Raw genomic sequence first — 15085 nt, forward strand, 5'->3', positions numbered from 1 at the left:
ATGGTTTGGGTTGGGTTTTTTACCTCAAATCTATTTTTATCTTTCATCTCCTGCAATATCTAGTTATAATGAGTTCTACAATTTAATACTTGTTTAAAAATACACTCCCCTGATTTAAATGTGCACGGGTGGGTGCTCCCCTTGAGCCTCCTGTGGAAAGTAATAATGGAACTCCTCTGTCCCTCTCCTTTCTCCATATCATTTATCATCCTGAAAGCTTCTACAAGATTCTCTTAATTCATCTTCTTTTTTTAACAAGTCCTTGGCTTTCCAGCCTCTTTCTTTTCAGCCAAAAACTTTAAGCCAGTTAATGATTTCTTGTTAACTATAACTATCACTGGATACAAGCAGTTCCCAGCATCTTAACTGCCTCAAACAACAGAATCCTGTTTCCACAGTCTCTCCATTAAACCTTGGACATAAATCTATAAATCCATTAAACACTACTGCATTAACCATACCTCTGAGACAGAAGGAATTCCCTGATGTGACCTGTGGCAGAACTGCAGGGATAAAAGACCTGCTGAAGCAGAGCAGGGAGAATTTGCCTTTCCTACCTGTGCTTCACCCACCAGGCTCCCCTTGGCACGGGGATTTGTTTTGGGGTGAAAAAAGGGATGAAAATTTGGTGCAATTCAGGGCGAGGGTGGCAGGGGCAGAAAATGGGAGCAGAGCACTTTAAGAGAGCCCTGGGAAGCTGTAACCTGAAGCCTGCCGAAGGCTGGGCTGGGGGAGAGCAGCAAAAAGCAGAAGTGGCTGCACCAAACCCGCACTGCCCTCGACTCGCACCCGCTGGGAGCCCTGAGAGGAGAGCAGAGGAGAGGAGCCCCAGGTAAGGAGAGCCCGGGGACAGCCCAGGGACAGCTCACCTGGGCCAGGGCAGCACAGGGCAGGGGCTGAGGATGGACAGCGCTCAGAGCACCTGGGGAATGGGAGGAATGGTTCTTCTGCAGGTGGGATTGCCACCAAGAGACCTCAGCAAGGATGGGGAGCCACCAGCATCGGTTTTGAGCTGTGCTGGGGAACTGAGGTGGGGTTTGTGCCTTTCAAGCAGCTGGGAACCTGTTATTTGTCTGTGATGGTGTGACAGTGAAATCCTCTGGCTGCAGGATGCTCCAGGAGCTGTGCAGCAAGCAGAGGGAGCAGCCTGAACTCTGGGTCCTGTTTCACAGCACCTCTAAAGTCTGAAGTGTTTATAAATGATGTGAGAGACTTGTACCACTGTAGGTGGAAAGTAAAATATTTCCTTTGCACCTGCAGGCCTTCCCAAATCGACAACTCTCAGACACAAAGTTCCTTCTCTGCTCATTTCTCAAGGTTTTCTTCCTGTGCTTTTTGATGCTCCTTCTCTTCTCCTTCAAGGCAGCCACAGATTTTAATATCATGCCTGAAACCATCCCACCTCCAATCCAACCAAATTCTTTTCTCTGCATTTCTGGCTGTGTGCTAAGAGAAATACAAATAGAATCCAGATGTTCAGGCCAATTCAAACTCAAAAGGCTTTGTCTTTTTTAAATGGAAATTGCTTTTTGGCGAAGTCTGAGAAATATGAAGCTGGTGACAGTACTGGCAAAAACAATACAAATCTGCAAAACCAATCTCTGCTCCCATGCTCCCAGGAGCTCAGTGTAGCTGGAAGCAGAGGTTGTGTTGAGATTATTTTCTTTTTTTCTTCAGGGAAAAGGTTATGCTCCATGGAAAAGCTTCATCTCTGAGCTAGACTGGGCCAAAGCTCTCCCTCTCAGCATGCAGGAGTGCAGCTTGGCACAGCAGCCTCACAGAGCCCTTGCTTAACCTGTCAGACTGGGACTCATGCAGAACTTGTGGCATCTCTCTTCCAGCTGTAAATCTCTGGAATGACAGGAGCAATCCCAGCACCACATCCACTATCACACCATCAGTAAATCCTCTTGATCCACATCTTCTGCACCACAAACCTCACCCATTCTGCAGCTGGGATGGCAGCAGATTGCAGGATGCATGAGGGGAAAGAGGGTACCACGTCTGTGTTACACTGGCTGAACACAGATGAGAGCTTAAAACCTCCCCTGTGATGCTTTTTTCTCCAAGGGAGAGCTGCCTGCAGAAGAAAAGGCAGGGAAGGGAAGCAGCAAAAACAGCAAACTGCCTCTCACTCTGCCTCAACGGGGTCTTGAGCTGGGGCTGTTGTGGCCACGTGTATTTCTAGCAGCAGGCGTGTTTCTCTTTGTAGCTGGATTTAATCTGAAACACATGTTCTTCCTCTGATTTCTCCAGTTGCCTGGATGACAGGGGTTAGTTAAATACAACCCTCTTCCTTTAATTTCTGGGAATCTATCTAAACATTGCCTCAGACCAGCCTCAGTGGCGTCTGTTCTCGGGGGCAGGACCCTTCATAGCTCTGGTTTACCCACAGCAAAGCCCTGGGTTGCTCAGTGCCCTTCTGGACCAGACAGATCTGTCTGGAAGGGCCACTCATCCCAGAACTGCAGTGGTGAGAAGTGGATTCCACACAAGGAACAGCTTTGGGGTGTTTGGTGCTTTTCTCCCACCTCCATTTAAAATGTTGAATAAGCCAAGCTCTGCCTTTCACTTCTCCAGGTTTCCTTATTGTCTTTTAAGAAACCTCTTCTATTTTACTTCATCAGATTGCAAATAAAAAGCAAAGAATGGACACAGGTACATGTAGACACAAGAAACAGCAAACTGCTGCCTGAGGCAGGTAATTTGTATATCAAAGCAGTACCAGTCAGTGTTGCCTTCACCCCATTCAATAACATGAATTTGGTACCTTTTATAAATGAAATCTTTAATTTTTCTGAAGCCCAAGACTCAGAAGCAATGATTTGGTGCTTTTCTGGACCTTGGCACTCAGTAACTGCCAGCATCAGTGTGGTTTGGGCCACACACATCTGCTTTTGTGCTCAGGCACACCCACACTGTGTGCTTGCCCAATTCTAAAGTCACTGGGGCCAGTCTGGCTGAACAATTGCAGCTAGAGAAGGAAACCTGGCTCAGATCAGGTGTGTGTTTCACAACTGGAAGGACAAGCAGCAGCATCTGTCACTGCAGCTCCTGTCACAGCCAGGTACAGTGAATAGCTGTGGTAGAGATGGATTTACCTGATTGCTCAAACTCTCTCTGTCATATTCTTACTCTGTAGGTCCAGGCATGCAGGTTCCAGTGGTTCTCCTTTTCCTGGGCCTCCTAACTGTCCCAAGCAGAACCCAGAACTCAGCTACTGAGCAGGTGAGTGGGAGACAACATGCAAAGAGCAAGGGGAGGGGTGTGGAGCAGGTAATTTAAGTTTAGAGATTCTTACTGAAGGATTAAGCACCACCCTCCTAAATTACTGGGATTTTATTTAGCAACATAATGAGACTAACTCCTGCTTTACCTGGATAAAACCACAGTAGTTACATCAGGGGATGACCAGGAGGCAGAATTTCAAACTCAGTGCTGCCTTTGGCATTAAAGTAACTATTCCTACACCCTCTGTAATTTAAGTCAATATTTCTGTGAGTCATTGAAGAATATCTGCAGTTGTTTGCCTATGAAGCATTTACCACACCTGCAAATCTAACCAAAGCACTCCTTGGGCCTGCCAGAACTCTGCCACAGCTGATGGAGCCAACGCTGGTGAGGAAGAGGAAGATCCATTCTACAAGAGCCCTGTGAACAAGCTGGCAGCTGCAGTCTCCAACTTTGGCTACGACCTGTACCGCCAGCAGTCCGCGCGCACGGCCACGGCCAACGTGCTGCTGTCCCCCTTCAGCCTGGCCACTGCACTTTCTGCCCTCTCCCTTGGTGAGTGCTTTGCCCCATTTCCACAGCCCCCCTCAGGTCTGGCAGCCCTTCCCTGACGTTTTCCTGCTCGTTTCAGGGGCTGGAGAACGAACTGAGGATGTGATTTCTCGCGCTCTCTTCTACGATCTGCTCAACAAGGCTGAGGTCCACGACACCTACAAGGAGCTCCTGGGCAGTGTGACTGGGCCTGAGAAGAGCATGAAAAGTGCCTCCCGCATCATCCTGGAGAAAAGTAAAAGTCCTTCTTGCCCTCTATGAAATTTTCCCTAAAAAGCTGTCAGCAGCAGTTATTTTGGTGTGAGTGTATATATAAAAACACACGGCACTAACGGCTCTGGCTCTGGCATCCTGCTGAGCCAGGCTGCAGACAGGGCATGGAATGCACTTGCTGCTCCAGGAAAAGCCTGGAAAGTTTGTGTGCACTTAAATAAAAGACCAGACATGCACACAAAGACATTGGTGACAGAACAGTTAACTCACAGAAGACCTAAAAGAAACTTGCTGATAATTTTGCCTTCACTCCAGGCTGTCTGGCAGGTGTTGCTGGCTTCCAGGAACCCCAGATCACATTTTCTATTTGTGATAACACTCAGACATATTCCTTTGTTTAATTCCTTGCAGAGCTATTTGAAATGTCTGCTTCTGGCATGCAATAAACATCTGCTGAGAATGCTAAGAGCTATCTTTTGGAACCTGCTGGTTCCAAGAATCCAATAGGTTGAGTAAGCTGTACTCAGAAAGGAGGCTGGGGAAAGAAGAAAGGCTGATGTGGGAATGGCTGTGTCCAAGCCTTCAGTTCTTATCTCCTTTTTTCAGTTTTCAGAAGAAAGTTATCCCATGCTCCAGCATGGGTGGCTGTAGGATTTGGATCATTTTCCTTAATGTGCTTTCAGATATTCCTCTTCAAAGGAATTTGAGTTTCTGGAGACAAACAGGGCCAGATATTTTATGAGAGACCTGCTGCTGGGCTTTGGATTGCCACCTGCTGCCTGGAGATTGTTTGGATAAGGGAGCTAGCTGCAGCCATCCATGTTTGTATTCCCCAGGACTCAGGGCAAGGCCTGGATTTCACAGCCAGCTCGAGAAATCCTACAAGATGAGGCCGAGGGCACTGAGTGGCAACTCCCAGCTGGACCTGCAAGAAATCAACACCTGGGCCAGGCAGCAGACAAAGGGAAGGATCATGAGGTTCATGAAGGACATGCCCACAGATGTCAGCATTCTCCTTGCTGGGGCTGCTTTCTTCAAGGGTGAGAATGTTGGGTGCTGGGACACAGAAAAAGTGCATTAAGTGTTAGAGGAGCTGTGAAGGAATGCTCTCACCTCCAATAAAGCAAACAGGCTGTCAAACAGAGAGTGTGAGAAGAAAGTGTTTGAGAATGTTTAGTAAAGAAGGAAAAAAAAAAGCACCCTACCTGAACAAAAATAGTCCTGAGGGAGGAATTATTACTCTTGGGAAGCTGAATCTTGACCTGTTTGCAGTAAGAATCAGAGGGGGAAGTTTAAGGTCACAAAACTCCATTTAGAGATGGGATATTGCCATTTAGGGAAGGAACAGCTTAGAGTGTTCTGAGCCTTCTTACCACTGTAGAAGGAACAATTTGATACTAGAGAGCTGTTCTTAAACATGCTGTAAGCCAGTGTCCTGGAGAATTATTGCTTAGAGACAAGGAGCAAAATAAAGGGTGGGGAGAGAAGCACTTTATATCCATTGACACAACTGTTACCCTTTAAAATAGTTTTGTAATTACATAAGTAGACATCAACTTCCCACTGGCTACTCCACCCATACACTGGCTTGATTATTTATTTGCCATTTAGCCAATTCTCAGATGAAAAGGAGGGGCCAAGGATGGCAGTAAATCAGTAGCTCCAATCAGTCTATTTCTATCCCTGTTATGCCTCAACTCCTTAAAGCACAAATGCTGTGTATTAAAGCACAAGATTATTCAGCCACAGGCATAAGTCTGGCTTCATATGCTACTATTCCAGAAAAATCTTTCATTTTCTCTCTTGTAAAACAGGGACATGGAAAACCAAGTTTGACACCAAGAAGACTGCCCTGAAGGACTTCCACCTGGATGAGGACAGGACAGTGAAGGTGTCCATGATGTCAGACCCCAAAGCCATCCTGAGATATGGTTTTGACTCAGAACTCAACTGCAAGGTCAGACAGCAAATATTGCCTAAGATCTCCTAAACCTACTGAGGAGCAGGTTCAGCTACACCTGCCTGTTAACCCATCCCAGCCTTGCTCCTCCCATCATTGCTACTTTTGCAATCCCTCTTTTGAAAGGCAGTGTGTTGACTCTTAGGATATCCTGCTTCTACCCAAGCTATGTCACAAGCAATCCAAAATATAAATTATGCCCAGGTCCTACCAGCCTGTATTGCTTGACTTAAAGTTGGGCAAGAAGGGCAGGGCACACCTCTCAAAACTTTTCCATCTCTACCTCTTTCAACTAATCTTTCCTTGGAGCATGAGTTCAAAGGTGTTCAAGTGAGAATTCCCCAAAGCAATGCTGCAGGTGAGAGAGCACTTCCATAGCAGGAAGAGTGCAGCAAGGATGGATAAAAGCCTGGGGAAAAAAGCAGAAGTGTCAGGAAGCATCATGTCAGATAAAAGCAAACAGGGAAAAAGATCAAATGGTCACTGGAAAGGTTGAGATTCCAGCCTGAGAATCAGGCCACTGCTTGGTACAGGATGGGTAAAACTTTATTATTGATGTGACCCTTTCTTATCTCTCTCTTATTTCTGTCCTTGCAGATTGCCCAGCTGCCCCTGACAGAGGGAATCAGTGCCATGTTCTTCCTGCCCACGAAGGTGACCCAGAACATGACTCTGATTGAGGAAAGCCTCACTTCTGAGTTTGTCCACGATGTGGACAAGGAGCTGAAGACAGTCCACGCTGTGCTGAGCCTGCCCAAACTAAAGCTGAACCACGAAGAGGCACTTGGAAACACAATAAAAGAGACAAGTATGTGCATCACACCCCCCTTGCAGGGCTCAAAGCACTGGTCAAGTTGCTTTCTGCTCTCAAAATATGAAGCTGGTGGGTTGTTAGGTATGGTTGTGGAGATTTCACCAGCAACCAAATCACCTTCATCCAGGATTTCTCAGCTTTTTATCACATCCCTCCACCAAGCTTGTTCAGTGCTGCTGAGATTGTGGGTGAAGCTGAGTACAAGCAGATGGAAGCTGCTCCTCCCTGCTCCCCCAACAACCTCAGCCCAAGCAGCTCCCAGCCCTTGTGGATCACAGGAGCAGTGCTGCTCCCCCTGCTGCAATCCATGCCCCCAGCTAATGGAACTTTCTCTCTTTTCTCCAGGGCTCCAAGCACTTTTCACATCACCTGATTTCTCCAAGATTTCTGCCAAACCTCTGAGATTATCCCATGTGCAACACAAGGCAATGCTGGAGCTTAGTGAGGATGGGGAAAGATCCACACCAAACCCTGGGGCCACTGCTGCTCGTCTGACCTTCCCCATAGAATACCACGTGGACAGACCCTTCCTTCTTGTACTGAGGGATGACACCACTGGAACCCTCCTCTTCATTGGCAAGATCCTGGATCCCAGGGGGGTTTAGATCCCTTCACAATAATCTGCAATGGTAAGGGTGATATTGGGAGGGATACTGGCTCCCTGCTCTGCTGCACAAAGACACAACTTGCAAATCTTACGCCTTCATGCTGCAATAAAAGAGCTTTTGCTATTAAATCTCAGCAAGCCCAAGTATTCTCCCTTGAAAGGTTATCTGCCTACACTCCCAGTTTCCCCAGAGGAGGAATGCAGTTCTGTGTTCTGAAAACAAACATTATCTGGTGTATGCTGCACTGCTCCCCATCCTGTTTTCCAGCCTGACACCAGTTGTTGATTCTGAGTCCCTCATCACTGACCAAGCTGTGCTGGAGCCCCCCAAGTTCTGCAGTGCCCCCTTTTACAGACTCTAAGTTTGCACTTCCCAGGCTGTTGCCTCACCCCTTCCAACCGTTTCCATTTGACACTGGCAAGAAGGAAAGTGCCTCACAGTATTAAAAATAGAAGGCAACGTGCTCTGGATGACTGTATGTTCAAAATGCTCAGGGCACCACACAGGGGAGAGTCACACCTCACACAAAAGCAACTCAAACATTTGCTTCCAACCCACACACAGAACTTATACAACAGCCTCTGTTCCCACCATACCACACACACACCTCTCACGTTAGAATTGGTCATTTTATTTACAACAGGCTCACTAAAGAGCATTCCAAGACTTCATTCAAGTTGCTGTTACACATGATTTTCCAGCTTGTACTACATGACTACCTTACCACATGACACTTAGCTTTGATGAAAGATCACATTGCAGCTTCCTTTGACAGGGAAATTAAGTCCTCTGAAGGATGTTTCTGGGAAGCTCTGACAGGCAGGCCTTCATCTCTTGTAGTTCCTGCATCTGAGCACTCTGAGGACCAAAGTGCACTGACAAAATCCCCTCTGCTCTTTGTATTGTGCTCAGAGCTTCAGAAACTGCAAAGCTGAAATAGGAAGATAATAAGAACAGAGCATGCAAAATACTTAATTCAGCTTCTTGACTTACAAAACCTTTAAGCCCTCCCTAACAAAAACCCAAACCTGTTCATGGCTACAGATCCCACCCTCCCCTGCCCTCCAGCAGCAGGAAAATTGTGTCTGCTTCAGTTGTAAAGGGAGGATGAGGGGGATGGAAAGGTAAGGACAAAACCTGAAAACATTATCTTTGAGTATATAAAAACCTACTGTTTCATCACTGCAGCTCCTGCTAAAATTAATTTGGTTAAAGGGAGTTGTTGTGAGGAGATTTTCAGAAGCAGTCAGGGGATTTCCTTGCCAATAAAGCAAGAGGATTTCATCCCCTCTTTTGAGAAGATGTCAGCAACATTATACAACTGAGATATAAACACCAAGGGTGATGAGTTGACAGAATGAAACAATTGGACAGGGAATAAATTGAGCCAGAGAGAATAAAAAGAGAGACAGGCACAAAATAGAGAAACAGATTCCTAAGAGATTACCTGTGCTAGACTGCCCTGTGTCCTGTGAGACACCCTCAAGGTGCTCTGATATTGTGTCAGACACACAGGGCAGGGACAGAGGACAAAACCAAACTCACCCATTGAAGAGAATTTGTGCCAGCTTGAAAAGTTCATGGCCTGTTTCTACACTTGATGGCCCATGGTGCATTTCCACAATCTCAATACTCTTCTTCAGGTGTCTGGCTGCTTCCTGCCACTTCCCTGATAGAAAAACAAGCAAAACAAAACAATGAGAAATGAATAAATACTTCCTAGAGCTACTGCCACCCAAAGAATCTGACAGAATTAATCAAAATGTGGTGAACTCTGTCCACAGAACCAGGACAGGGAATCTAAAAGAACATGAGAGCACAGTTTATTGTTCACTGGCTGCTGGGAACACAGGTTTGGTCTTTCTGAGAGCCCTGCTGACAAAACCAGGGGAAAGAATGAGAGGGCCAGTCCCAGAAAAAGCTAGTCATGTTAAATTTCAAAGTTCAGGAGACATGGGATAGTGAGAGGACAGTGCCATACCAAGAGTAGCATAGACCTGTGCCAGATGATCCTCCATCTCTCCCATCAGCAAATGCTCTGGAGACAAGAAGGTTCCAGCATCCATCTGACACTTCAGGAGCATTTTGATAGCCTGATCTATTAAAAAAAAAAGGTTATAAAGTTCACCCTGTGGCCAGTGTCCAGTTTTCCATGATCCATTAAATAAAATCAATCCAATCCATCTTTGCACAGCTGAGTGGGGTTTGGTTAGGATTCAACACTGACTTCATCTGCACCTCTGCTTATTCTGCCCCAGCATTGGCCCAACTCCCTCCAGGAAAACAAGGCCTGGGAATGCCCAACTCCAATGTTACCCTGATTTTTTTTTATTTAATTACTTTACTATGGAACACTATGTGACTTGGATTAACACCCAGATCAGGGGGTATAAAAAATCTAAAGCTGAAGTCCCCAGGGACACCAGGCCACATGTCACAGCACCCCAATGGCATGAGCAACAGTGCCATCTCATGGTTCCTGTCCCAACCTGGGCCTGACCTCAGGGCACAAAGCTGAGCCTTACCAGCCTTCCCGACTCTCAGCAGCTCTAAAGCTTTCTTGATTTGTTGCTGAAGGTCCTGTAAACGACCAGACAGCTGATCTCTGCTGGCTGAGGTTGCACAAGCTTCATTTGAACAGCAAAGGGTGTCTTCTTCCCCCTGTGGAAATCACCTTTGTGATCATTCCTGCTCACATTCAGCTCAAAGCTTACTCTCCATCAGCATTAGCTCTGGGTTACAGAGATGCTAAATTGTTTAATGAATATAACTGAGAAACAAAGTGATTTTTTAAATAAATTGTTATCAGCTTATTTGATTAGATAAGAAAGTGAAATACTGTCTTGACTCAATGGGGGCTTTTGGCTTCTGAGCAGGGATCAAAGTGAGGTCTTCACCTCTTGCCTTTCCCAGACCCAAACCTTACATACCCCAGCAAGTTGCACAATCATAACCATGGAGAATTACCTGCATTTGGGCCTGGCATTTGGGACAGCAGAACGAATTTCTGATGGACACCACACTCTTGGCACCAGAGTCTAACTCCTGCAGGCACGCTGGGCAGCGACACTCAAAGAAATACTGCTTGAGAAGCTGCTGTCTCTCAGCAACCCTCATCCTGCACCAGTGAGGCCCTGCAGAGCATGGCAAGGGTAAAGATCTCCCACAGGCACAGTTCTTAACATCAGAATAAATGGATTTTTGTTACAATTGGAACTAGGTACATTTTGGGGAAGAGACAACTGGAGACTGAAAATCTAAGAGGGGTTAAGGGATGAAATGTTGGTCAAGGCTACTAAACAAAGACTCTGGCAATATTAGATGAGAATTAGGATATAAATAGCTATCAGTATGATAAGGGGAGGTGAATGATGTCTGTGCCTTGAGACAAACACAGAACTGGGGCTTACCATAGCAATGCAAAACCTCTTGGCCACTTGAGATTGGCTGTGCTGCCCTGACAGTGGCAGCTGTCCCGCTGAACGACACGCTGGTGTTGGGGCAGCACGAGTGGTTCAGGAGGCTGAGGACAGGGAAGAAGGCTGTTGCCAGCCTCACAGGCTTCTTATCTACAACAGCCCCATCTCCAGGCCCTGAAGACAGAGGAAAACCAAGCAGGTTGAGATGGAATGCTCACAAACCCACACAATTCCTGCAAGGAGCCCCGTGACTGATCGCAGGCAGCAGCAGAAAGGTTCGTGGTATATTGCTGCAATAAATAACAGCTAAGCACACTCTGCATGGGCACCAAGGAACAGGCCAGCATGGGACAGCCCATTAAATTGTAAACAAATCATTTCCATCTGCAATGGGAGCTTTTTACAGCTGAGAATTTAATGTCTTCACTTCCCACAAGAAGATGGGCAAGGAGAGGACAGTCCTGGGATCCTCAGGACAGGAAAGAGGAGCTACAGGAGAGGGTTCAGTGGATGAGGGGTCTGGAGCATCTCTCTCATGAGGAGAGACTGAGCTGGGCTTGGTTAGTCTGGAGAAGACTGAGAAGGGATCTCATCAATACATTTACAAATACAGGTGTCAGAGAATGGTGATGGACTTTTCTGTGGTGCCAGGATGAGGAATAACAGCCACAAACTGAACAAGAAGCTCCACCTCAAAAAGAAGAAAAACTTCTTTCCACTGAGGGTGGCAGAGCACTGGAACAGGCTGCCCAGGGAGGTCTGGAGACATTCCAAACCCACCTGGACATGTTCCTGTGTCACCTGCTCCAGGTGACCCTGCCTGGTCAGGGGATTTGGACTGAATCATCTTCGGGGGTTCCTTCCAACCCCAACCATTCTGTGACAACACAGCAGGGCCTAAATTTTTTTATCTTACCCATCTCCTGCATTACAGTGATTGCTTGTGCATTACACTGCAGCTGCAACACGTGCCTCAGCATTGCTTCTGCCACAGTCTTCAGCTCTGGGGACAATTCCTCTGAGGTTTTCTCACATGTCTTTGGTTTGGAGCACTGTTGAGGTGATTCCTGACTCAACACAGCAGCCTCCAGGCCAGCTGCTTGCAGCTGTTTGCACAGAGCTACCACACTGAGAGTGCAGAGGAACTTGTGCTCAGGGCTGTGCTGCTCAGTGTGGGGCAAAAGGTGGAACAGAGCTTGGTAAGAGCTCTGGTACCGACCACTGCTGTCACAACCAGGGACACCTCTGCTGCCACCTCCTGCATCTGCTGCCTCACTGAGAGGCTTGCAGCTTCCCTCAGGGTTCTGAAGGTTCCTGTCCCCATGGTGGGACATTTCCACCAACCTGCTGACCTCTGCAAATCCTGCCAGCAGGACAGTCCTCAGGGCCACGTGGCAGAAGACCCCCAGGGTGAGGAGCAGCGCTCCCAGGGGACACTCTGTCCTGTGGTACTGCTGCCATGCCCTGTCTGCACAGTCCTGGCTGCAGTACTTGGCATAACTGCAGCCCTGGCAGGGCACTGAGGCCAGGAGCTGCCTCAGACAGCGGTGGCAGTAAAGGTCTGCGTTGGTGGCTCGGGTGTCCCACGCTGTGTCACCATCCTGCAGGGCAAGGCTGTCCCCAGGGCACAGCACGCTGACAAAGGCCTCCTCCTTCACCAGGCTCTGTCCTGCCACCATGTCCTGGGAGGCCACCAAGTGACGTCCTCTGTCTGCATCAAAACTCAGGCTCAGGGATGAGGATGCACCTGAAATCCTGCTGTTCTCTTCCCAGATCTCTGGCTCCCCTTGAGTGCCACCATGTTCTCCTCGTGCAGGCTCTGGACACTTCTCTTTCTCACCCAATTTAACCTTCAGCTGACTTAGCTTTTTTAGCCGTGTCAGGTGTGTAGTCATGGCCCCATCCAGAGCAATTTTACTCTCCAGCACCCTGAGGACATCCTGTGCATCCTGTAACCTCCCCAGGCACAGCAGGCACTCAGCTTTCCGCAGCAGGACCTTGGGCAGCAGCCTGTCTGGATAGCCATGGCTTTCAGCCCTGGCAATATCTTCCAAACAAACCTAGGAACAAAGATAAAGCCTTTTAAGTGAACTTGAAAACCAGCTCATGCTTTTTCATTCCACCTAAGACAGTCTCATGGAATAATCAGCAAATTCCATGTGCATAACCAACCTGCTGCCCAAATAAAGCATCCTGATGTGGAAATGAAGTAGGAAAATTGAGCTATGGATGCTTTAAGCTTGGGAAGCAGCTGATCTGCTGTCTGTTGTTCTAACAATCAAACACCTCAGGGGCACCCAGGACCCTGTGGGGTGGGTGCTGCCCTGGCCCCAGGGGCAGCACTTACCTCAAAGTGCCCCAGGTGCAGGAGGGCGGCCGAGCGGTTGGCAAAGCACACGGACACCTCGGGGCTCCCAGGGAGCTCGTGGGATGCTGCCTGCAGAGACCAGAGAACTGCTGCTGCCTGGGGGGATCCCTCACAGCACCCCCTCAGCAGGGCCTGCAGGATCCCCTCTTTGGGGATCCCCTCATGGGAGCTGCTCCTTGCCCCTCACCCTTCAACCATGAGGGCTGCAGAACCCTCTCTTGGGGATCAGTGGGAATTCAGGACATCCCTCTGGCTGTCCTGGATTGCCAAGACTCCTGCCAGGGGGCTCAGAGACCCTGGCACAGAGCCCAAGATGCCCCTGTGGTTTTGATTATGACCCATGGAGCAAATTACCAACCTTAGATGAAGATCTGCAAGCCACGACAGTTTAAGTAGAATGATAGTGAATTTATCACAGGGTGAAAAAATAGATTTTGGGGGTTCAGGGGACAAGATGGAGGAATCTGGGCCTGTCCAGCCTTTCTCCTTCTCCTTCTTCTTGGCCTCCATCTTCTGCTGTGATGGTGGCACTTTTGGATTGGTTTAGAGTAGAAGCTCACTGTCTAACATAGGTGATAGGTATTGGGAAGTGATTGTAAATATTGGACATGTAGGTTTTAGTATAAAAAGATAACACCACCCTGGGGGTGGGCAGAGTGCCTCGGACTGTCTTGCTGAGCAGATCTCAGCTGGACAGGAGAAAAAATTTTATAGATAAGACACAATAAACAAGCTTGAGACCGAGAAGAGCTCTGACTCCTTCTTCAAGCACCAGGCTGGGAAAAGAGACTTTCTAACATATCTCAGGGTCACTCTGAGCAGCTAGAGTCTTGAGAGGGATCCTCTGAGGGGATGTGAGGTGTTGTGGGACCCCCTCACACCACACCTACCTTGGAGTAGAGCCTCAGGGCAGCCTGGTACCGGCCCCGTTTGAATTCCCGGTTTCCCTGCTCCCGGTACCAGCTCGCAGCCTCCGGCTTCTTGTCCGTGGGTGCCCGGTGGCACAACTGCTCCAGGGCTGCCTCCTCCTCCTCCTTGCTCCTGTGGAACACAAGGGGGAGAAGAATCAGCTTGGAATTTCTGATCCAGCCTCCCTGCTCAAGCAGGATGCTCCCTGTGGCACAGGGCTGTGTCCAGAGGGCTCTGGAATATCTCCAGCAAGGGAGACTCCACACTCTCAGTCTGTGTGGTCACTGCACAGGGAAGAAGTTCTTCCCCATATTCTCAGAATCACAGGATCAGTTAGGTTGGAAAAGACCTCTGAGACCATCGAGTGATGGATATCCAACCTGTGAGGGATGCCCGGTTGGTCAGCACTGAATGCCATGTCCAACCTTTCCTTAAACACCTCCAGGGATAGCGACTTCACCTCCTCCCTGTCAGCCCATTCCAGCACCTAATCACCCTCTCTGCCAAGAAATTCTTACTAGAATTCTTACTAGAGTCCAACCCAAACCTCCCCAGGTGAAGTTTAAGCCGATATCTTCTTGTCCTACCACCAAGAGCCTGGGACATGAGGCCGACCTCCAACCTGCTAAAAAGGGGGCGGTAGAAAGGTGGGGCATGGTATCCCTTTCTGCCTGTCACCCTGTGTCCTATTGCTCGGTTCTACCGAGCGGAGCCTCATCCATCCTTCACACCGCCCTTTATTATTCATTCCCATTAAGAGATGCTCCAATCCCCCTCTCCCCTCGTTGCCCTGCACCGCACCGGCCCTGCCCGCGCTCACCGGAGCACATCGCAACCCAACCGCACCGCGTCCTGAAGCGAAGCCGCCTCCAGCCGCTCCCTCAGCGCCGGCTCCAGCGCGGCCCAGAGCCGGGCGGCGCGGCCCTGCCACTCCGCCACCGGCAGCGCCATCACCGCTCCACGGGCAGCGCCATCACCATGGCGGCACCCACAGCGTCCCTGCACGGAACC

The 15085-nt window shown here is 48.6% G+C and overlaps 2 protein-coding genes across 4 annotated transcripts; one reads left to right on the top strand and one right to left on the bottom strand.

Moving 5' to 3' along the window:
- Nucleotides 1-730: 730 nt before the first annotated feature.
- SERPINF1 (serpin family F member 1) lies at nt 731-7511 on the top strand. Its single transcript, XM_064729267.1, has 8 exons — nt 731-832; nt 3143-3228; nt 3588-3786; nt 3863-4018; nt 4833-5036; nt 5811-5953; nt 6554-6764; nt 7116-7511. The coding sequence occupies exons 2-8, from the start codon at nt 3151-3153 to the stop codon at nt 7373-7375; spliced, it is 1251 nt and encodes a 416-aa protein (XP_064585337.1). The 5' UTR covers nt 731-832; nt 3143-3150; the 3' UTR covers nt 7376-7511.
- A 477-nt stretch (nt 7512-7988) lies between these two features.
- SMYD4 (SET and MYND domain containing 4) lies at nt 7989-15078 on the bottom strand. Of its 3 annotated transcripts, none has more exons than XM_064729264.1 (10): nt 14895-15078; nt 14056-14206; nt 13145-13234; nt 12545-12857; nt 10789-10971; nt 10346-10512; nt 9904-10039; nt 9360-9476; nt 8924-9047; nt 7989-8309 (listed from the first exon to the last, which is right to left on the bottom strand). In XM_064729264.1, the coding sequence occupies exons 1-10, from the start codon at nt 15023-15025 to the stop codon at nt 8159-8161; spliced, it is 1563 nt and encodes a 520-aa protein (XP_064585334.1). In that variant the 5' UTR covers nt 15026-15078; the 3' UTR covers nt 7989-8158. The 3 variants fall into 3 exon arrangements, with proteins under 3 accessions (XP_064585334.1, XP_064585332.1, XP_064585333.1); XM_064729262.1 differs by having other exon boundaries at nt 11714-12857; XM_064729263.1 differs by lacking the exon at nt 13145-13234 and having other exon boundaries at nt 11714-12857.
- Nucleotides 15079-15085: the final 7 nt, after the last annotated feature.

This window comes from Zonotrichia leucophrys, chromosome 19 (assembly GCF_028769735.1).
Source record: "Zonotrichia leucophrys gambelii isolate GWCS_2022_RI chromosome 19, RI_Zleu_2.0, whole genome shotgun sequence".
Lineage (NCBI taxonomy): Eukaryota > Metazoa > Chordata > Aves > Passeriformes > Passerellidae > Zonotrichia > Zonotrichia leucophrys.

Bases quoted from the DNA above. Each gene is read 5' to 3' on its own strand.
- SERPINF1 (XM_064729267.1), top strand. From the start codon at position 3,151: ATGCAGGTTCCAGTGGTTCTCCTTTTCCTGGGCCTCCTAACTGTCCCA. The intron at 5,954-6,553 runs GTCAGACAGCAA...CTGTCCTTGCAG, and splicing joins ACTCAGAACTCAACTGCAAG to ATTGCCCAGCTGCCCCTGAC. The intron at 6,765-7,115 runs GTATGTGCATCA...TCTTTTCTCCAG, and splicing joins AAACACAATAAAAGAGACAA to GGCTCCAAGCACTTTTCACA.
- SMYD4 (XM_064729262.1), bottom strand. From the start codon at position 15,025: ATGGCGCTGCCGGTGGCGGAGTGGCAGGGCCGCGCCGCCCGGCTCTGG. The intron at 14,207-14,894 runs GTGAGCGCGGGC...TGTGTTCCACAG, and splicing joins TTGGGTTGCGATGTGCTCCG to GAGCAAGGAGGAGGAGGAGG. The intron at 13,235-14,055 runs GTAGGTGTGGTG...TGGTCTCTGCAG, and splicing joins CCCTGAGGCTCTACTCCAAG to GCAGCATCCCACGAGCTCCC.